This window comes from Lepisma saccharinum, chromosome 9 (genome assembly GCF_977018435.1).
Source record: "Lepisma saccharinum chromosome 9, izLepSacc3.1, whole genome shotgun sequence".
NCBI classification, from domain to species: domain Eukaryota; kingdom Metazoa; phylum Arthropoda; class Insecta; order Zygentoma; family Lepismatidae; genus Lepisma; species Lepisma saccharinum.
The window spans coordinates 61,686,452-61,710,811 of NC_139237.1; the positions used below are offsets into that span (position 1 = coordinate 61,686,452).

The 24,360-nt window shown below is 41.9% G+C and overlaps 1 protein-coding gene across 16 annotated transcripts in view; it reads left to right on the plus strand.

Annotated features, from left to right (window-relative positions):
- Positions 1 to 24,360, plus strand: part of Rbp6 (RNA-binding protein 6) — a 1,060,856-nt gene that overhangs the window by 939,563 nt on the left and 96,933 nt on the right. For all 16 annotated transcript variants that reach the window (XM_083128271.1, XM_083128266.1, XM_083128274.1 and 13 more), the window contains one exon: positions 17,184 to 17,266. In XM_083128271.1, the coding sequence (XP_082984397.1) occupies positions 17,184 to 17,266 (83 nt within the window). The remainder of the gene's footprint in view (positions 1 to 17,183; positions 17,267 to 24,360) is intronic.

Sequence of the window (24,360 nt, forward strand, 5' to 3'; positions counted from 1 at the left end):
AAACTAAGGCGCACCATAAGGAAACTTTATCCACTCTATAACTCTACAGAGAAACGTACACAAATTCCGCGGTGTTTTTCGATTTCCACATTTTGCCCAGCCAGACGCAGAAGAAAGAGTGCCACTACCTTAAAGAATCTGACAACACAGGATTCGAATCAAGACCATCTGGTTTTTATGTACCACCACGGAGCCAGGCTGTATTACAAAATTTCGGTTTAAGTGAAAGTTATCGTCCATATCTTCCCGACCTTCAATAGTACAAGAACGTCGGCACGTTTCAAGGACATTCTCTTTGACAGCGCTTGCTATAATCGTCCAATACCTTTGGTTCTACATTAGTATAAGAGTGCGGGCACATATATGAAGGGCATTCTCGTCTGACTGGTTCTTTGCTCCTAGTGTTCTCTGTGATCATCCAGAACCTTTCTGTCCTTCAATAGCATAAGAGCGGGGCACATTTCAAGGACATTCTCGTCTGACTGGTTCTTTGCTCCTAACTTTCGCTGTGATCATCCAGAACCTTTCTGTCCTCCAATAGCATAAGAGCGCGGGACATTTCAAGAACATTCTCGTCTGACTGGTTCTTTGTTCTTAGAACTCACTGTGATCGTCCACTATCTTTCTGCCTACGACTAGTAAAAGAGTACGTGTACATTTGAAGGACATTTTGGTTTGAAATTTATTTATTTCGTAAATATCGACAGTGGCGTAGCATGGACATTTCGGGTGGGAACGCAAAGTCCGAAGGAAGAGTCGGCCCTTTCTTGCTTAATAATTTACTTATGGTATTATTCGCCACAGGTATTATTTGCCTGAAGTAAGCTGGGTTTTCAATAAAACATCATCATTGCATGTTTTAGCTAGAAAATTAGATGCCTCACTATGCCACAGATGTTTTGAACTCTGGCGTTCTATACCTTTTTTTTATATCTTTCTGCATGACGCAAGTCATTAAAAACCTACCTGAATCACAAGCGCCTCTGTACAACAGTAGACGTCATTGTTGTGGGCGATCCAACTACTGATTGATTTGGTTTATTTTACTTCGCTTTTCTGCCACTTTTGGTTAATTGCGAATATGAGTGATGATATTGATGAAGGGACACTGACAAAGAACACCCGTGCTCACGCCGGGATTCGAACCAGGGACATCTGTCGTCTTGGCGCACTGTGAAAAGCAGAGTGGATGATCCAAATATCGTACACTCTACTGACGTAACAGTGCCGATTAGTAATTCAGACCACTGTTTATTACATCTTGAGAATGCTGATAAACATTTTAAAATAATTTTCTCCAGAGACCATTCGATGTTAAGAGTTTTGAAATGAATGATAAACATTTCCATTCACACAATATTAAGTAGTTATATAATAACGAAAAAATACAATAAAAAATAATAGTTTTGCGGGTTAAGTGGTAGAGCAGCTACAGGCTGAATTTCTATCACGAGGACTTCACCAACTTATTTGACAAAAACTGTGTTGATCTTTTAGTTTCTAATACACATCGCTGTTCGTGCGATATATTATACAATGCAGTGGCCATTAAGAAGCAGTATATTTGAGATTGGTAAAGTTACGTCAGTCAGTATTGCATATTGTAGCATCACATAGAACGAGTTGCATGAGCGCGAAGAGCGAAGAACCGGGTAGGAATTCTGCCCCTGTCGTCTGCTTCAGAAGGCAGGAAGGGTCACATGAACCAATCACGGTAGACCTCTCGTACGCTGGCGTAAGAGAGACCATTTACGCACGTGCTGTAGAAATCGAAGCTTTCCCTCCAGAAAGGCAGCAAGGAATATAGAGTCCTGTACGCCGAACCTGCTCGGCGTCCGGCCGGGAAAGGCATTGAAAAGAGATGCTAGAACGAGTGTTGAGAGTGGAGCGTTGCAAGCGGATCGCGAAAAATAGCTATTATAATGCCATGAAGGTCAAACATATATGAAATTAGTCACGTTTTACTTTATAATCACAGCATTTTTGAAATTTTAAATCTGGGAAAGCCAGGCGTACGGGCGTACTATAACGCCACGCCACTGGATATCGATGTGCTCGTCCAATATCTTTCTGTCCTCCACTAGTAACAGAGCGTAGGCACATTCTCGCCTGACTGGTTCTTTGTTCCTAGAACTCGCTGGATATCATCCAATAACATAAAACACTCGCATATTACAAAGACTGCATTGCTTGACTGGCAGCTCTCACCACTTACTGCGACGATAGGAAATACACCCAAACAGGAACCAATCACATACCCTACACACTGGAGAAAACCTAACCGGGAGCAACCCACACCGAAAGCAACAGCAGTTGTTTTGGTATAATTACGTTTTCCTTGAATATTCAGTGTTTTCAAAAATGTATTTATCTGTTAATCCAGATATGCACGATAGTTTTCGTACGTGGAAAATTCATATCTTATTCTCTTTTCCTGCTATCGAATTTGCAGTTTTGTCATTCCATTGTTTCCCCTCGTTGCCCCACTTTTAAGTTGCGTCCGCCGCACCCCTGTCTCGGAAACAAAGCATGATGTTCCCATCCTCCCCCCTCCACTCGAAACCGGGGACCCATGCGGCCATGGGGAAGGGAGGGCAACATCAAATGCGCCCGAACAGAAGACCGCTGCGATTTGACCGGTTCCCAGCGGAATCATTTCACCGCTTTATTTCACCTCATCCAGCAGACGAAAGTTTCGTGCCAAAGGCATACGAGCTTTTGCATGTTTGCGACCTGTTCATTCTAACGCACACAAACGCTTCCCACTATCCTTTAGCCCTCCCACTCCCCCCCTCTCTCACGGTCAACTTGTTATGTTTTCCCAGCAGCAGTTTTGAGAGCTTTCGAGTATCGGAATCCTGGTAGCCTCATTCAATCTGCTCGGCTTTATGTAATCTCATGTTTTGAACCCCCCACCCTACTCGCCCCCCCCCCCCTCTTTTCACCCGCTTCTATACTCGATTGTGGCAACTGCCGGAAGTAGTTCCTTTCCTCGGCACCAGAGGTCTCCCTCGTTCACTTTGCAGTTTGCTCCGTTGCCAAATTTCAGTTCGCACCTGCGTTAACTTTTGTTTCAAAACAGATATAAATTCGAGCTGTGATGACTGTATTAACACGATATGCTCGATAGATTCTGAAATACCGCATTAAACTATTTCTTTCCATGCAAGTGTTTTGTGTTGTAGAAATTCCCAAACGCTACCACGGCTGTAACAATAACCCGTGACGGAATAGCTCGTGAGAGCCAGTGCCTACCTAACCTAACCAGTTACGGGGTGACGTGTGGTCAGCATACGAACCGGGTCACGCTACTCATTCGTAGCTCCCCGATTTCCTCACGATGGTGGATGACCACCGGTCCTATACACAGGCCGAAATCTCAGGAAAAGTTGTTACGCTTTTTCCCCAAATCAGCTATGGCACTGCTTGAGTGGTAAGACACATTGGCATGGAGTTCGTGATGTTATGTCTCCAACTGTAATGAATTGTCGTGCACGCAGGGAATTATGAGGACATGTTGATAAGGCGCATGCAGTAGTATTTGGTTGTTGAGCATTTCAAGTTGAATTTCAAGATTTGCAGCAATACAATAATTAGTCTTTCTCGTATTGATTTAGCAAAGTTAACCAAAAGATTAAACTAATTATCCGAGGAGATATGTCATCTTGGAATACTTAGATTCTGTCCGAAAGGTACAAAGTGCAGACTTGAAGTATGGTCTTGACGGAAGTGACGTCACCAAGTGCAGTTCGAAAGCGCCAAGTTCACGAGGAATCAAGACCACAGAACAGACGCGCCAAGTTGTAGTCTTGGTCACGCCACAAGTGAGCTTGTTCATTTGTTTGAAATCACGGAGGTAGAAAGTCAGCAAGTTGTAGGTTGGAGTTGTTCTAATGTGTAGAAATGTATGTATAAGAACATTTGAAAATGCTATGTGATTTCTATGGTGAAAAAACAAGTGTTTATAACGCGGGGAAAACAAACGAGTACTCGGTTATATCTACTGATCGTATTTGGCGCTGCAATCGAAGTACGGTTGGAAAGATTTTCACTTATAGTCCACGACTTCCAAGACCGCACTGCAAGACCATTCTCAAAGGATGCTTGCTTCAAGTACGTTCTTGCATCTTTCGGATACGACCTTAGGGAAACTTGATGGCTAGAGTTGCGCGTGCAGGGCTCTTGCTTCCTGGTGTACACCACATCTGGTCTCCTCGAACATCTCCTGGGATAGGAGATTTCCAAAAGAAACGGAGGTGACGAAGGATGGCCACTGTATGGTGTATAAGCCCAGGGTGCCAGGACAGAGGGACGTCCACAGATTAGAGCATCCAGTTCTGCTATCAGGATGCAGAGGCAAGCGTTCACACATCCCACGGCCTTTTTCTTTGGCACTCTGAGTAAATGATTCAAAACATATCTCGCCCTTTCTTATTGCCTCTAAAGAGTGCTCTAACAATTCTATGGTCGGCTAAGCGCTATTAGTTACTCACCTTATATTACCTGTAATGCTTCTATGATTGGTTGTGGAATACGTACATCAATAAGTTACTAGGGTTATCCCCAGCATAGTTCGCTACTTCACAGGGCGATACATCTTCTATAGAAGATAAGAGTATGCACGGAGTTCTGTAGGCCTAAGCCGGGTTGTCTTAAGAATTGGTTCAAATCATTAAGATACGGTCCAGAAACCTGTCCCACCCGAGCACTTTTATCAGGTCACCTTAACGAAAACTGAGACATTCTCTTATTTTGCTGGACGTCTGGGATTCTAAAAGTAAAAACACAGTGAAGCACATCGCTCATCGCACATCGACAGAAACTCGCAGGGACAAGTTTCCGGTAATCCAAAACCATGGAGTTAAATGGGGAAAAACATAGTGGAGCCCCGCTCATCGCGAGAGGTTCCCAAGAAAAAACACGATTTGATCTTGGGTCCCTTGTTTCAAGTGGAAGGCTCCGTGATTGGTCCACTCAAGGTCACTTCTCCCTTTTTTGAAAGACACCGTCCTTTTTCCCCACTTTTTTTGACAAAGTTGTCGTTTGCAAGCTTGTGCGATGGCGGTCAATGTGCCTGTACGACAGTCGGTTCATTCATTATATCCTGACATTTTTATGGCTTGACCGGACTCCGTGCGATGAGCAAGGGTCCCTGTGCCTCACCGTGTTTTTACCCTTAGTTTCATCACCATACATTATTCGACTTTATTGACTATACTCCTGTGGCACGAAGGTGGAAATTTGTGTATATTTCAACTTGCAAAATGTTAGCTACTATTGCTGGCTTTCGATATTACTGCATTGGAGAGACGAACAGTCACAATAATTTGGTAGCAGTTGCGGACTTGATACGCCCACTCGCTACGTATATCTACTCCCCCACAATCTTGACCCTCCCCGATGGCGTAGCGGTAACGTCATGTGATCAAGGGGACACTGGTTTTTATTTAGAATCTTTCTAGCGGAGTTTCTATGAGGTAGCAAGTTCCGCGTTCCAAGTTGGTTGGCAACACTACCGCAGGGAGCTCTCTGGAAGAAAAGAAAGGCAACTTCAACACTCAAGGGAAATGCCACATAGGTGGCAACACTAGAAGGAAATATCAGGAAAGCCAATAGGGAGTAAGTTTCGAAGTCCCTCTTGAGTCGAGCGGATAGACCATAACTCATCACCAAGAAGGAGGCCACCGAGAAATCTGCTGACTCACGAGCTTCCCCTGTCTCACAGCTGGATGGGACATAACCGATGCACAAACCAGCGGACTATATTCAGGTGCGGATAACGGCGGAGATGTGTGTCCCTACGCCTCTCGAGACTTGATTTCATTCGACATCCATTCAACTCTTCTTCGACATCTGTTCGTCTTGGTGGGCGCCATTTTCCCTTCGATTTCTGTCCGGGATGCTTCGGATATGCCATTTTGGTTTGTTGTGCGAAATTGATTGAGGCGATATTGCATCGCCCACGCCTGGAGAAAATTTGAGAGCGGCAGTGTAAGAAGCTGATTTCATGGAACTTGATATGGGACTTGGTCCCGCCTGAAGAAAGAACGCCCACGAGACATGTCACCGTACAGCAGTGGCGAACACATCCTTTAAAACAGGCTTGTTAAAGGTCCAGAAATTTTTAATTGATTCGATTCCGGTCCAGGAGAGAAAATCAGCAAGCGTAAATGGGTTCTGAACCGTAAAGAACCTTTTTATTTGTAATTTCAATTCGGTCCAGGAACCTTTTTCCCGTATCAATTTAAATACCGTCCAGGAAATGTTTTTCCGGATCAATTTAAATAGGGTCCAAGTTTCGTATTCAAATGAAACAATACGCAACTTGGACCGAAATTGTGCGAGAAGAAAAGGTTGCGGTCCTGTTACGGAACCCAATAGAATCCATTAGAATGTATGGATTCCTGAACGTTTAACAACCCTTCTTTTAAAGATCAAGGTGCCTCGAGTTCGATACCCGGTGGAGGTATCCCACTTTAAACTGTAAGCCCAGTCCCGATTAGCCTATATGTGAATTAAGCGGACTTCAAACTTTTAAACGCAGTGCTCATTGAGGTCTATTTTTCGATGTTACGAACCGTCGGAAAACAATTTTATATTTTACAATGCAACCATACATCACCCTCACGGTTGCCACTGGAATGTATTTTATCTGTCGAAATTGAACAAATTTAGTAATGACACAAGTAGATAGTGGAAAGCCATGGAAGGAATGGAGTATGAACACCTCTAAAAGACATTCTATAATACAACAACAAAAAATGACTGACAGATGGGGGGAAATGTGCTTGAAGCCACGCACAATGTAATTGTACTATATTACTTAGCGTTCTTTTTTTGCCACTTTTGGCTAATCGCGACGATGATGGTGAATGATGATATGATGAAATTGATGAAGGGACACTCACAAAGAATACCTTTGCTAGGACTCGAACCCGGGAACGTCTGTGGCGAGATCGAAAGTGGACCACAGAGGCAACTACAGGATGAGATACTGACTCCACTGTCTGCAACGGTCTCGTGTTATTCTCGCCGTGCCAAGGTGTATTATCGGTTCAATCCCACTGGTTTTCCTGGCTGAAACTGAAATGTTGCCTCCAATCCAGTGTGTCAAACCCGCCGCGTACAGGAATAACAAACATTACTTTATTTTTTTCTATTTCAAATTACATTACGCAGGAATACTTGTATCAGTTTTATTTCTTCAGTGACACAGAGTTCAATCCATTTATACACTACATAAAATCGTTGGAAAAGAGCACTTAAAGTACAGCGTTATTAAAGTCTTGCAAACGTTCTATAAGTACTAAATATCTATTCAATATTTAAATAAAATGACACACATCTGACTTAAAGTCAGCATTATAAACAGGGACTTAACGAGACTGCATCTATATCGTAGATTTCCGTAACGGACGTATCTTTCGACGTTCTTGTACGTGGACACAATATTTGCAATGTAACACACATTTTCTTTAACAGGTACAAAAATCACTATAATGAAATTGCTTACCTAAACTATCGAACACCTTTGGTCTCCCTCCTCTTCCTGCAATGCTGATCTTCGTAAAGCTGTTTCCATATTCTCAACCATCTCGTCGTCTCTCAAGACTCCACTCTACATTAGCTTGTCTTCTTCCGTGGAATACCTCTTGCAAGAGAATTATGTGAAACATTGATATTTTCGAATAGAACACTAATTCCTCTCACCAGGTTTGGAACTGGCAAGGTAGCTTGTAAACATACTTGTATTATAAACACTTGGGCGTGTTTAAAATCAGCGTTATTACTTTTCTCTCTTCTTTTATTTCTTGTCAGCACGGAAGTGCTTCGTCAAACTTGGCTGAGAATTTGGTTCACTCAAGTTTTTGAACATGGGCTAGAGCCGATACCTTTTGAAGTGACCCGTTTCCTCATATGTGCGAATACACTTTCCAACTCTCTCGTCGATTTTAATGTCACGCTTCTTCCTTTTCTGACCTAGATTAAATTCCATCCGCATGTACTTGATGTTAGTTTCTTCTGCTTGGCTCTTGAGGCAGGCCAGAATCATCATGAATATTTGGATACGGTTTTCCAAGCCACCTATTAATTTTGTTGTTTCAACCTTCAACAGCATTTTTAGTTCTGTGGAGCCTTTAGTTAGGTTAGGTCCTGATCGTCACAATTGCCCTACCAATTTGTAAAATGACCTTCACCGTCAAAATCCTCGCAATTGTCCCTGGTTTTGGCTTTATCGTAATTGTCCGCCATCGCAATTGTCATAGATTCTCTTTCACGGTCAGAACTACGATTGTATTAATTTGCCAAAGTAAGATCCCTTACATACATTCACCAATCATATCGGCCTTCAATCGAAGTTAAACAGAGGTGCAAGGCCATAAACACACGTGCACCCGGCGGGTTTGACACTCTGGTTTGTAGGGAAAGAAGTCAACACATGTCACGGCGGGATTGAACCCATAAGACGCCGTGGCGGGACACTCTGCATTCTGCAACATATGTGAGAGATAGAGGAGAACCTTTCCTATGTAAGTAATGTTTTATCATCATCACGTTTCAGCGCACCCTCCTATAGGTCACAATTATACACGCGTAATGTAGCTAGATACTTATTTGTAACAGTCCTGAAATACGAATGAGACTTTTCTATGTAGATCACGAAATACTTCTCTTGTTGCCACTGAAAATGTTAAGGTAGAAGCTCAGAAAAACAGTTCAGTTCAACTCGTGAAAAAATACAGTCGTTGGTGATTTTTTTACGCTCACAGCTGGCAACACTGAGAGTACAAAGTTGTGTGGCATAGCGTTAAGAAGATTATCTGGTCGTATCATCTGTAACTTCCCCCGGCCCTCCTTTTTCCTCCATCCCTCTCCTTTTCTCTTAAAGAAACCATTTCGAAGAAATCGTCCGGCATCTTTTTCGCCTGCGTCTTTGAGATTTTTCGCCCCCTCCCCCCCCCCCCCAGATCTTCTTCCTCTCCTTTCTCCGTACATGCTCTCTGAAACCTTCAGCCATTAGGTTTAAAAGTGGTGGCAAAAGGTTTTGACGATAGAAGTAACTACTGGAGCTTTTTCATCCGTGTCGGTTGTGCGAGGAATTCAACGGGAGGTAAAGAAAGATGAAGGAAAGCGAAGGTACAAAGATAAAACGACTCTGGAAGTTCTAGCCCCCCTCATCCCCCTCCCTGCGCTGTTAGGAAAACCAAGAAGCGAAGCCTGGTGGTGAGGCTTTGCCGGGGAAAGATACGCCCCAGAGGTAGAAACAGGCTTTCGTCTGTGTTTGTGGAACTTGGAAGCGAACGTTCACAAGAAGTAGAAGCTCTTGGGCCTTTCTCAACGATTGGCGACCACTGGAACATATATGTGATCCAGATTGTATACCAAGTGAAGTGGCATCGAATCGAATGGCAGTAGTCTGATTTTGGGTCGAACCTGTAGCTTTCGGTGTCGTACAGAGACTTCTTTTCTACTCTTGCGTCGAATAATTGGTCTCTTGAACATAAACGTACCAGCGGCCATATTGGATTTCAATATGGCCGCCAGTAAACTACACTTACCGTCTTATTATGGAGAAAATCATAATCGTTTGTCGTAGAAACTTAAAACCAGCGTCAATCACAAGGAATATCTTCACACAAAATAATAACAAATTAATTTTTTTTTAAAAAATCGTTGTATGGAATCTGTTTTGAGATTACATATCTTCTTCCATTATGTTAGATGCAAAGTGATATCTTTGTGTTTCTCGTTTCTTAACAGACGTTGAAAGAACTCTCTGAATAAGGAGAGGGAGAAAAGCAGTGGCGCAGTGGTAGCATTGTCGGTAATCAAGGGGTCCTGAGTTCGATACCCGGTGGAGACACATAGTGGTTCGAATCCCACTTTAAAATAGCCCCGTTTGACTCTGTTTGCACCGAGTCCTCTAGTTCGTTGATTTCGAGTCAAGTAGTGTATTTGGTGTCTGCACCGTCTGCACTACCTTCTGGACCGGTGCAAGTGTGGTGTATGGTCACGTGGTACGTACTAACTAATCAAATGACCGTTTAAAGCATCAGACAGGCATTTGTTGAATCTTCTGAACTTCAACACCGCTTTCCGTCTAATTGGTTGAACGTCATTTCCTTGCACCACCCTGACACTGGATACACCTGAACTGCACCGAGTGTCAAAAAGTGCAGCCAACTAGACGCGGCAACTGTAGGTCCAGTCCCGATTAGCCTTACTGTGCATAAAGTGGACTTAAAACACCAACTCAAACTAGGAGAGGTAGAAGATATAGCATATACCAACCACAGGCTGCCGAACAATTCATATATAGCTTTTATGCGTATAAGTTACAAAAACTTGTGAGGTGTCTTGGGTGGCGTAGTGGTAATGCTGTCTCCTTTTCTTCAAAAGATCCCGGTGGAGGCACGATTTACAGTGGTTTCAGTTCCCACTTTAAACTGTAGGTCCAGTCCTGGGTTACCGGGGAAGAGTGGGCTTAAAACACAAACTTTGCCAAGAACTTGTGTTTTAAGTTTGGGAGAGAGACCGATTCTGGAGACCAAAGCAGACCTCTACTCCCACCACAATGGAGTGGGTCAAAGCACCTTATCTCCCCCCTTTATGTCACTGATTCTGGTACCTGTTTCGCTAATACCACACAAACGGAACTTTCCCTTTTTAAGTTCAGAAGGAAAAACCCTAGAACGGAGCGTAGATGAAATGGAAGCCACATGCCGAATTAATTCACTTACCCAAAGAATCTAAACGATACAATCAGCAGGGTTCTGTCGAGAGAAGAACGCGAAATTTGATTTCGTTCTGCTTTCCGAATCTCCAAAAATTTTAAACATGCAACGGAAATTCTGGAACGAAACTGGAATTTCGGTAGGGACTAGCATCTACTCCCTGATTAGCCATTCCTGATTTGATTATTCAAGAGAGATTTTTGGCTGGATGAGGGGGGGAGGGGGGGCTCTTCCACTTCCGTTGACGTCTGTTTGAAAAATTTCGATCATGAATAGTATATTATTTTTCCTCTCTACAACACTGCGGGATGAGAAAGATCAGAAGAACAGAAAAGATTGGCTTAGCGAAGCAGTGTGGGGCAACAGAGGCAACTTGTCGCAAGTTTCATGTGGCCTCAGAAAAACCTTGCGTCCGTATCGTTTCAGGTTACAAATGCCTGTCTCGTTTTCGATATCGTCTTGAAATTAGAGATGTCACTTGCCCCGATATCAAGTGGCAGGTGACTTATGTTGGCGTCGTCCTAATTGCGAACAGTCCTAGTTGCGAACATTCCTACATGCGAACAGTCCTAGTAGTTTCGAACACTTGGCGCCTGGACAGGAATATCCTCTGAGAGCTGTGTCCTAATTGTGAACACATCTCTACCTTGGGACCTACAACTTTGTAGTAATTGTTATTTGGGCAAAATGGTAACTTGGAACATGATTTATTACAACTCGCATGTTACAAAACCTCCATAAAAGGCATAACTGATAACAAAACACAATCAAAAGCGACGTAAAACAACCAAATTCATTCAGTCAATCAATCTAAATTAACACAGCAACCGACACAGTCTGTCTTTACATTGTCTTGTTCTCAATATCTGTCAAGACTGAAAAAGTGATATGACCTTGGATGGATGTACAAAGCAGAGACCATGCTGGTCCATCAGGTTGGTTATTGTTGCTAGTTACACTACACTTATGTGTTTTTGAAAACAGGGTTTTGAGATCCATGTATTCGGAATTACGGCATGGAATTATCTTTTTTATTTTATGTGTTCGCAATTCTAGATCAAATTTGAAATGTTGGAACTTCCACGCTTGCACAAATGGTTGCAGCGCTACACATTCGGCTATAAAAAATAACAGTTGAAGAATACAGCTGTACAGGGGGGAAAAAGTCCAATTTGACCAATTTTGCTGTTGTCGGTGGCTTTAACTGTACAGGCCAAAAAGTAAGTAAGTCCTGAAAAACGTTGAAATGGTATACAGGGGAAAAGTAGTGTCTAGAAACTTTGAATTAGTTCTCTCGTATTAAAAGAAGAAAGAAAATGTGACTTAGGTTTTCCCCTTGGACTCTTCAACTGTGAAAGTTACTTTCAAAATGAGATGATCAGCTGTTACTGAACTACTTTTTTCAATAAAGTTCAAGTCTATAAATTTTAATAAAATTACAATTTTGGGGAGCAAGTGTGTCTTTTCCCCCCACAAGGTTACGACTATTGCAAGTGAGCTCCTGCTGCGTGTGGTGGTCTTACAATAACATAGGACAATCATGGCGCTACCTAGCGGAATGCAAATTAAACACTCGCTTTTCGGTTAGTCGTCAAGCCCAAAACATCATGTTACAGCATCGTTCTATGTCGAGTAACTTCTTGCACGATCGTTTCAGTCACACTTGTCTTTCTCCTGTGCAGACCTCCCCCACCCACTCATTAAATTTGAATTAAGCGATCAGTAATGCACTAATTGTCTCCTACTTACAGTTAAGATTAGACAATACGGACAATTTTTAATTGCCCTCTTTGACGACATTAAATCCCAACACTCGCACTGGCTACAAAGGAAGCAAATTGTAATTAAGGCTGCCCTGTTGTACTTGAGCTTTTTCCCCTCGTCCACAGATGTCTCTGCCTGAATCAGTTACGCGGGGTAGCCTAGCCTGGAGCGGACAGCTTGTTTCAGAGTCAGTTGCTGGTTACTTTAATGGAATTTCTGATCTGCATGATGATTGTGAAACTAGAGTCCACCCCCCATCCCTTCCTCTCTCCCCTCTCTGCAACTAAGTTCACTCTGTTTCCGTTCTGGAATGTCTTCTTCTCCCTCGACTCCGTCACGGTCCCTCTGCGACCGAGACTCTACTCTGTAGGTGGAGCAACCGTGCAAGTACTCTTAATGTCACGGATCTTGGTCGATAATGATGCCTGAAATAACATTTCTTGCATGAATTTATTTGAATTGATTATAGAGTTGCGTAAAATCGAAAAAGTTGCTTCCTAGATAATGTAAGATTTGAAGCAGAGCGCTCTACTATTGAGATCCTATGTGGATTCTGCTGTCTCGTAGTCTACTTTTCTCTAAACAAGCTTGTTGCTACATATGGCTCGTCAATTCTTTTCGTATCGGAATGTATACACATTCTTATGAACTATTTTAGTCCAACTTGCAGCCTCAAGCGACAGGGGCTAGAGTTCCGGAAATCACATAACCAACAACTCACCACCTGTAGAAGCCATGGAAACGACACTTCACCAGCCAACAGCCAGATAATAAGAAGGAGAGAGCTACATATTCAGAAAGATTCATCATGTGATATTTCTTGTTTCGTTATCACTTCAGTGCCAATGTAATTATACAGTGAGTACTCTATAGAATCTAATGAGCAGGTACTCCTTGAAGGAAACGACTGTTATTCTGGATGTGACAGTATAAGTTAATTCCCTTCATTACTGTACTTTTTCAGTCGTGAACACTTCGATCGACACCCGCTTGGAACTTAGATAACAACTGTCACTCTTCTGAAAGCTTGAGAGGTTTATTATAGATGTATAACCAATCTACTCTGTGGCACGGCAGACCGCTGAGAGTCAAGTTCGAGTCATATCGCCGCTTTTGTCTGGCTTTATAAACTGACGCCTGTAGGTCCACATGTCCACATGCAGCTGGGCCAACACAGCAATCTTTTAAACTGTGAAGAGTTTCTAAAACAGAGAAACAACTATATTATATATATTAGAATTGGTTTGAGTTGAGTTGCTGTTTTAAGTCCACTTTTTGCACAGTAAGGCTAATCGGGACTGGACCTGCAGTTTAAAGTGGGATCCGAAGCACTATGTGCCTCCACCGGGTATCGAACCCGGGACCCCTTAATTACAAGGCGACGAAGCAACCACTGCGCCATCGGGGAGGCCTTATATACACTGCACTTTCAAGTACATAAAGTTTTTACATTTGATGCAAAGCTGTCCCCCTGCATTGCATAGTGCCATGAAGGCTTATAGGAGTATGAAGGCACAGCCCCACGCATTCGGCCGTGCTGGAAGCCGATGCAATCAGCACCACGCTCTGGCCGCCTATACCTCTCTAGGGTTGGCCCCCGGGGTATTCTTTCATTAGAAGATGGACGAGCCCCTCAATGGAATGGCATTGTCCGAAAAATTCCCACGTGAGATGATTGATCTCGGGAATGGAGGCGAGGTGTGGCAGTTTTTACATTTCATGATACGTGCAGATGTTTTGTGTTGTATTCATTTAGTTAAGTTTTGTCCACGTTATGCAAGGAAAGGCTAATCAGGACTGGACCTACAGTTTAAAGACGCCAGAGCCTCGTTAGTCTGTAAAATGCAATCCAGGCTGTACTAGGTGGAAGGATCACCCCTTACACCCCAGTTAATGTAGTAAAGTCTCTTCCTTACTGTCAGCGTAATTTTTTCATATGTTCGCATAGTTACACAGTGTACGTATGTTCGCTTATCTTGATATAGAATTACCTGAACACTAAGGTTTTAGAATGTTCCTCAGCATCTATCGAATTGTTCACATTTCTTTGCAAATTTTTTCGAATAAAGATGGAAGAATCTCGAAAACGTTTTATGGGTCTCACCTGTCCGCATGTCCCTCAACATATGTGAACGCTACTTCAGCATCGCCCTACCCTAATTTTCCTCCTCGTTCGGAACTTGCGTTGCTTAACCAATGTGGAAATTGAAGACGTGAGTAATGAGGCGACGGGTAGCTGCGAAAATCGAGGCGTGCCAACTGCTACGACAGTTCCTCTTCTGGAGAGGTGAATTACGAGTTTCCCCCCCAACATAATTACTGGGGGAAACTTTCGGGTCTCGCCTCCCCCTCCCGCCCCCGTGCGCTACGCCGAACTCCTGCAACATCCCTCCACGGGACCTTACTTTTCCAAGAGACTGCTTGCATCCGACTTGCTGATTTCGCTCCGCGCCTCTTGTTCCTCGAGAGTTTCCATGTGTGTGTGTGTGTGAAAGGGTACAAGACACTAAGAACCTCCCTTCCTCCCCCTTTTTACCCCCGCGTCCTCCATGGCGAATGGGAAGTTTTCTCAGGGATAAGTAATAAAACAGACGAGCTGCAGCTCTTCAAGTTAATCGGAAGATGCGCTATCTCGGTGAGCAACTTCCCCGCAACTTTGCTCATTTGCGGACTAAGAAGCCAGCATTCTTTTCCTCCCAACTCTTTTTTTTTTCTTTTCCTTCCTTGTATTTCCTCCCGTTCCTAGTCATTCTTCCGCCTTCTCCCTATCACCCTCAACCCTCTAATCCTCTTTCTCAACCGCGAATTTTCGACGGACGCCAGGAATGTTGGACGGGGGATAAAAGAAGGTTTGGTATCCCCAATCACCTTGTTGGTCTTTGTTTCGAAGGCACCATTTAACGGGAAATAACCTTCCCGTTCGTTATTGGCATCGCTGCGATTTGCCTGATTGACTAAACCCATTCTGAAGCCACTGTAGCGCGTTACTTAAGTCAATCCTTATATTGAGGACGGACCTTTTCCCTTGCTCCTCAGTTGAGGGAGCATCACGAGATGTCTCTCACGATTTAAAAGGTTATCTAGAAAATATCATTAGTAAGGATCAAGATAAAATATGGAACATAAGCATAAAAGTTTACATGAAAGCTCCACGACACAAACACAAAATATTAGGCAGAGGATAATAAAAGAAGATAAGACATTTTTATGATAGAGGAATTGACAGAAGCGAGAAACAAGAGGAAAGAAGATGGAACAGAAAGTGAGTAAGGAAGGACCAAGAAGAGGAAAATGGAGAAGAAAGATGCTGAAAATGCAGAGAATGGAAGAAGAAGGATAAAGTAAAAACAAATAATAGAATATAGTAATGGAAAACATAGTAGAATGAAGTAGAAAGGATGGACCAATCTCCTTGGCGGAGTGGTTAGCGCGGTCACGGGTTCGGCTCCAGGTTCTTTGTGAGTGTCCGTCCCTTCATCCTCTTCTTCGCAATTAGCTAAAAGTGGCCGTGCGACGTAAAATAAACCAAATCAATCAATACGGTGGAAAGGAAGCTACGAAAGTTATGTTATTTGAGTGTAAAAGTATTTTGTGCAAGAAACTCGGGGAACCATGCGACCATCTACATAGAGAAAGCGTATCAACACATTAGAATTGATGAATGAATCCTCCTCCATCCACTCCCAAACTGAAGTGTTGCGTAACGAAGTTGAAGTGCAAAGTTATCCCTTGTGAATTGCACGCGAATACATACAGAGGGCTTTGATGTAGTCCTCCACACAGGTTACGTATCTGTATCATAACGGAGGTGATTTATCATCATCACTCTCTGGCCGCCTTGATTCCCCAGAAGATGCCGAGAGGCTGGGTCGCTCATGCAGGGACATCGACAGAAATATTGCTGTCTGAGATCAATCAATCCTGGAATTCAACCTTTTTATGTGATGTGACAGTCGGGCGTCATGCCTGGCTTTATTTTTACCGAAGGAAGAGTTCATTCATGCACTGTCAAAACTTGGGAATACAAAGTTAGTTCATCCATGCACTGTCACATTTCTCTGATGTGACAGTCAGACGCCATTCCTGACTTTATTTCTACTGAAGCAAGAGTTCATTCATTCACTGTCAAAACTTGGGAATAAGAGTTCATTCTGCACTCTAAAAGTTTAGAATACACAGTTCATTTGTGCATGAACTCAAAACCAGGGAATACAGAGTTTATTCATGCATGAGCTCTAAAGAAATGGGAATATAGACTTCATTTATGCTTGAACTGTCAAAAATGAAATGAGGGATGCAGAGTTCGTTCATGCGTGAACTGTCAAAAATGGTGAATACAGAGTTCGTTCATGTATGATCTGTCCAAAATGGTGAAAACAGAGTTCATTCATGCACGAACTGCCAAAAATGGTGAAAACAGAGTTCATTCATGCATGAACTGTCAAAAATTGGGAATACATAGTTCATTCATACACTGCCATAATTTGGTAATATTAACAGATTTAATTTTTGATACCAGGGAATGCAATCAGAGCCACAACCACAGACTTTACCATCTTTGCATGGAACTTTTGTGAACTTAAGTTTATGTTAGTGTTGCCAGAATATATTTATATGTTGTAATCTTACTCCCCACCTCTCTTATAACCAGTAATAATAGGATCTTCCTTTTTTTCTTTCCAGGCTTCGGTTTCGTGACGTTTCAAAGCGAGGATGTAGTAGATAAAGTGTGCGAAATACACTTCCATGAGATCAACAACAAAATGGTGAGTTCTTATTCTTTTATTTGTAAGATTTTCAGTATAATGTAAACCTGGTATTTTTGTGTTGTATCTTCAAAAAGCTATTAGTACCTACACTTTGTGTCTTCTCTAAAAGCAAAGTTGAACTTGTTAGACAGTAACCTAATACGGAAAGTAAAGAAATCGTTCGTGTTTTAGCATTTCGAAAGAAGGAAGTGACACTGCTTGCTCATTTCCATATGGCTCACTATTTGGAGTTTACGGAATAATTCGTTAGCAAATTGAGCACATATTTAAGATCACAGATTGAAGATTATGGTTGCTTTATAGAGATTCAAATACGTGCTTATACATTACAGAAGTCCATTTTATTCACAGATAGGCTAATCGAGACTAGATCTACAGGATCCGAACCACTGTCTCTATCCACCGGATGTCGAGCCCTGGACCCCTAATTAACGGTCCTCATAGAGCTGCTGTTATTATTGTTAGTAGTAGTAGTATATATGTCATAATTCTTATTGTGCAGACATATTATTACAGTAATAACAGGGTGGCGACAGACCTGGAAAACCGGGAAAAGTCAGGGAATTTGAGGTGCCAAAAAAAGTCAGGGAAATGTCAGGGAATTTCGTCTTGATTGACTTCGAACAGTCTTTTGACGAAAATTGTTATAACTCTGGCACTATGGGAGCAATCTACTTCGGATAACTTTTGTTTTGCAGCTAAAACATCAGCGCATGCAACGGTGTACAATTTACAACACCGGACCGAGGAAGGGGGCTTGGGGGGCACGTCCCCCAAATTTCAATGGAAAAAACAAAAATCTGGAGTTTGCCCCCACTTCTCCCGCTATTTTGGGGAGAAGGCGCAAACTTTAGTACTCTTTTCAAAGAATGGACATTTCTCAACAGAATGAAACATGTTTTATGTTCTTGGGTGCCATACAAGTTGAATAATAAGCCAAAATGTGATTATTATTTTTTTACAAAATATATAAGTAATTTGCATTTTTGGAGGAAAATTGTTATAACTCGGGCACTAAGGGAGCAATCTACTTCGGATAAGTTTTGTTTTGCAGCTAAAACATCAGAGCATGCAGCGGTGTACAATTCAGAACGCCGAACCAAGTAAAGGGGGTTTGGGGGGAGCGACTACCGAATTTCAATGAAAAAAAAAAAAAAAATATGGAGTTTACCCACTATTCTCCCGTTATTTGGAAAGAAGGTGCGACCTTTAGTATTCTTTTCAAAGAATGGACATTTCTCAAGAGAATGAAACATGTTTCATGTTCTTTGGTGCCATAGAAGTTGAATAATATGCCAAAATGTGATTTCTCTTTTTTTACGAAAAATAGGTAATATGCATGTTTGGAGGAAAATTGTTATAACTCGGGTACTATGGGGGCAATCTACTTCGGATAAGTTTTGGTTTGCAGCTAAAACATCATAGCATGCAACCGTGTACAATTCAGAACACCGAACCGAAGAAGGGGGGGGTTTTGGGGGCGCAACTACCGAATTTCAATGAAAAAAAAAATCTGGAGTTTACCTCCTCTTCTCCCGCTATTTTGGGGAGAAGGCGCAAACCTTAGTATTCTCTTCAAAGAATGGACGTTTCCAAAGAGATTGAAACATGTTTCATGTTCTTTGGTGCCATACAAGTTGAATAATATGCCAAAATGTGATTTTTCTTTTTTTTACGAAAAAATAGGTAATTTGCATTTTTGGAGGAAAATTGTTATAACTCTGGCACTACGGGAGCAATCTACTTCGGATATGTTTTGTTTTGCAGATAAAACATCGGAGCATGCAACAGTGTACAATTCAGAACGCCGAACCGAGGAAGGGGGTTTAGGGTGGTGCGACCCCGAATTTCAATGAAAAAGACAAATATCTGGAGTTTGCTACATTCTTTTCAAAGAATGGACATTGCTCAAGAGAATGAAACATGTTTCATGTTCTCGGGTGCCATAGAAGTTGAATAATAAGCCAAAATGTGAAACTGTTTTTTACGAAAAATAGGTAATTTGCATTTTTGGAGGAAAATTGTTATAACTTAGGCACTATGGGAGCAATCTACTTCGGATAAGTTTTGTTTTGCAGCTAAAACATCAGAGCATGCAACGGTGTACAATTCAGAATGCCGAACCGAGGAAAGGAGGTTTGGGGGAGCGACTACCGATTTTCAATGAAAAAAAAAACATAAACATCTGGAGTTTACCCCCTCTTCTCCCACTATTTGGGAAGACGGTGCGAACTTTAGTATTCTTTTCAAAGAATGGATATTTCTCAAGAGAATGAAACATGTTTCATGTTCTTAGGTGCCATACAAGTTGAATAATGAGCCAAAATGTGAAAGAAACTCTGTTTGGAAATGTGGCATGGATATGTTGCGGAGGGGGGGGGGGGGAGAGCTTGGCCATCAATATGAATTTCCCAGGCTTGCTCCAGACCTGTGTCAGAGTTTCCACCCAAACATAAGAGTATGAAGGTCCAAAACGCACATTCATTTCGTAATCAGCACCATGATACCATATGGTATCATCGGGCCAGTACGACCTTATCACCAGTATCATTGGAGGAGTAAAGGTTAAGCCTCTAAATATTATGTGGTGAAAAATGCATTGAATTATCATTTTTTCTTGTCCGTATGGGAGTAGTAAGGGAACTTGTCAACAGATGGAGGAGATAAGAGCCGGTGGCACCGTCCGATAGTTGTCGGACGTCGTAGTAAGGCATTTTGTTGGGCAAACTGAAGGAACATGGAAACAAATATGTTCCATTGATACATACGATTTTTGTCGAATATCACCACCCGACAAAGTATCTCACTACACCATGCGACAGAAATTGCATGGACTGCAACATCCAACAAAAATCGCATGCATAAACAAGAAGAGGTTTAGACTGAAAATATGCTGCTGGCATTTTATTACTCTTCTGGCTCACTTCACATTATTTAATGTAGCAGTGCTTACGAAGGTTTTCTTTCATCATCCTGACATATTACTGGTTTCGCACAAGTTTACAATGACATTGCACTATTCTTAGATATCAAGAAGAACCCAACCAAATGGGATATACATATATTGAATACTATCACGAAAACGTTAAACATAAATCTGCATTGGTGAACGTTATAAAAATTGGCAAGTGCATGCTCCCAACATCAAATTTACTGCAACACTAGTATTGAAATGAAATTAATGCCACTCTCTGTCCTGTATGTTTAATCTCGTGAGAGATGGTCTTAAATTTCTCACTGAGTGAAGTTAATGTCCAATATTATGAAATAAAATACTAATAATAAATACGTAAATATTTTAATATCATATTTACTCGAATCATTCAATCATAACAGCAAATCACTTCCTTCAAGAATTGACTTTTCTCTGCCAGCCCTGCTAAATTTTCACTTTCCATCTACTGATTTATACGAGGGGTGGCCAGAAAGTAATTTCCAATTAGTAGGTACGTTGATTTTTTGCAAACGCCAAAATCGTTAAAAAAGGTAATTGCTGCGAAATTATGTTTAGGAATGTGCAGTGATGTCTGGACACATTTTTCGCCCGTTCGAAATATCGAAATAATGCGAATTTGGCAAAAAAAATGCGAATTGTAGGCATTTTTAGCGATTTTTTTAAAAGAAATGTCCTAAAACAATGAAAAATTCCATGAAATCTAACATCCTTGTCTTTTCTAGGCCATGTTTGTGTATAAAGAACATGCAAGTTTTCCAACATTTTACTAAGAGTAAACTATAGAGTTATACGTACGTGAAATGATTCCGACAGCCACATTAAATCATATATTTCCCACGATTTTTTCAACTTCTATCAAAACCATTTGCATCACAGAGCAAAGTGGCAAGGTTATAACAGGAGATTGAGTGCTTATCTACCGTCACATGGGAGCCACATCTTCGTATTTGTCGCACGAGATATGTTTTGAATTACCAGGCTAAGTGCGTTCTATCGGCATTTCTCGATTGAGTAATAATGGAGCTCAGTCGTTAGGGCATCTGACTACTATGCAAGAGACCCGGGGTCGATCCCCAGTGGGGGAGAACCGGGATGTTTTCCGCCTATTCAAACTGCTCCGGCGCCCACCCAGCATCATACGAAGCTGGTACCTTGAGGAAACTTTGAGGGATAAAGGCAGCCAAGAGTGTGGTGCTGATCACATCATCCCCACCTTCAGCCGTGATCAAGAAAGTGTGGGGCCCTAACCCCACACCAAAATTTCATTATCTAAAATCCTTCCCTTAAAATTAATAAAGGGGTATGGAAAATAACTTTCAAGATATCAAACTCTCGCGAAGAGGCATAAGCCATGTGACTTACAATTTGAAACAGTAGTTTAAAAACACCATGAAGGTATAATTTCAGATATTTGCCAGAAAATGCGCTAAAATGAAAATGTGAATTTTGGGAAAAATTTTCGGCATAATCACCACCGTTGTTCTGGCATGTGTCGCACCATGGCACTAAATTTTGTATGCCCATGGTATATGTGTGTGACACCAAAGAGTGGAACAATCTCTACCGCAATGTAGCTGTCAAATCCTTGCCTTGCCAGAAACCTCTTCAGTTAAACAAAGAGATGAAAGTAGGTACATTCAAGGCCAGGGCTGTACAGGGAGTGGTCCAAGTTCTCTCACCTGAAGTGATGCAAAGGGCCCGTGTGTACTCAGCTCTATGGGGTTGTGCACATTCGATTGGCCTTCCGTGAATTGTCTGCACCATCGTCTGACCATCCTATCACTCACGACGTCCGGTCTGCACGATTGCTGTGTGCCAAATTCTGAGCGTGCAATGTAGGCTACATCGCAGTCGGTGGGAGACTGTATGAGAGCTGCAATCTTTAACCTAGAACTGTCCTAAACCGGCTACATTGCAACTGTACCAGATTACAGCTACATGCCACTTCTTCCTGCCTGTATGTGTGTGTCGCTCTCCGACCACTAGTGCTGCGTATAGGCACCATTGGAGTTTTTCCAGGATGCCCCTCGTATATGAACTTTCAGAAGCTTTTATTATTAGTGTGTTCCTGTTTTAATGTGTTGGTTAGCTAAATCAGGTACCTATACAATGCAATTCTATAAATTCCTTGATATCCCATCGATAATGTAAGGAAATATTACACTTTCTTTTGTTTGATTCAGTTGTTTCACTTATATGCAAGAGTTAAGTTGTTTGTTTTACAGAGAGGAGAGAAGTAGCTTTATGCATTGAAAAATGAGTCCGCACTCATAGTTTTTGCAAGCAGAGGGTTCCAAACCTCAGTGGAAATATCAACATATAATACCGAGAATGTATAAGGAGACTGGTAAATTACAAATTGTATTTCTTAATCAATGACTCTTATCTCATTTAGTCGTAACTTTACCATAAAGAAGTATGTTATTTTAAACTTACTGCGTATGACAAAATTCCATAATCCTTCCTTAGCTTGTGAATTGTAATAATTTTCCAAATTCACTATTTTGCAGTCTGAATTCAAGTCATAGAGAATAGAGAAATTAAGTCAATTTAATAGAAGATAATATTCATACTTAGCAAAACCATATGTGGATCTGTATGAGTTTATTATTTCCATTTGTAAAAACATCGATTTAGTTTAGTTTGTAATTGTCAGGGGAAAAATGTAAATTTTGTCCTGGAAAACCTGGAAAAGTCAGGGAATTTCATTTCTGCTTGTTTGTAGCCACCCTGAATAAGTTCTCAACTAGAAATACGAGAGAGTTCCGAAGGCGGTTCATACAAAGTTCTCCAGTGAAGTTTTCCGAAACATGAGCCCGCTTCGTCCTCTACAAATTGCTTGCATTTACAACTCTAAGCGTTCCTGTGAGGAACCTATACTAACCTATCAGTCTCTATTATGAAGTCAGTATATTCTAATTTGAATTGAAATTGCATGTTCGAAATATCTCATTGTCGCCTGATATTCATTTTCTATTGTTGGAGTGGGGACCATGGCTCCATCCTGTCCTCCACAACTGTAATATGTTTAGTGCTAAGAAACCAAATAACCTGTAATGTTATTTGTAATGTTTGTAATGCAAGGTTATTTTTACCTTCTTTTTATAGTTCTCGTTTTAATTGTTTCTTGATACTATTCCTTCCCTTAACAAAAAAATGTGAATATTCTCCCACAAGCAAGGCAATCTTCCTCACATTCAACTCCCACGATTATACTCTCCCAACTGTAAACATACTCTTGTTAGTTTGTATTTGGCGTAAGGGTTTATATCAGAAAAATAGTGGGAAACTGAATTTTGGCTAGATGTTATACCATGATAACGCGTATACTCACGAGATTCCTCCTTGTATCCCCTTCACGTCCAGCTGAAGATCAAAATGGCGCCCAATTGTTTTCGCATCTGGGAAACGAATCATCTTAGGTTTGACTGATTTGGTTTATTTTTCTTCGTTCTTCTGCCACTTTTGTCTAATGGCGAAGATGAGGATTAGTGATGATATGATGAAATTGATGAAGGGACACTCACAAAAACACCCAGGCCAGGATTCGAACCCGGTACCTCTGGTGTCGTAGCGCGGTGTGCTCACCACTCCGCGAATCATTGTAGGATCTTTGATTTTTCAACAACGAGTTAGTTACTCATATGGTCAGCTTAAACCTTCCTCCATGGGTGACTTGCAGGCGAAAGTCTGAAAGAATTGCAGAAGTCATGCACAGATGTACGAAACAGTACAGAAAATCGAGGGATGACTTGCTCGTCATAACACAAGATGAGCAAGGGAAGAAGCGTTTCCGTCCAAGGGAAACGGCCATCGTCTGTACGCCAAACCGCAGCAGAGGAGATATTCATCAGGGGCTCCACCATGCGGGGAAAATTTGTATTTTGGCTGTGACGTCATTACACCATTCCCTTCCCTTTTTTCCTTGAGCTCATCCTATTTTCATGTTTTGGCCGCTTTGATCCCCGCAGCGCTGCAAGACGGATTCCTCACATTTCCCGCCAAAAGCTGGCGAATGTGTTTCAGGCGCTCAAGATGAATCTGTCTGTCGGTGCAGCGAAGTCTGCCGGCCATTAAGGGGGATCCCCCTGGTAGAATCTTGACAAAGCGCCCCTCGAGGAACCGAAAAAAAGAG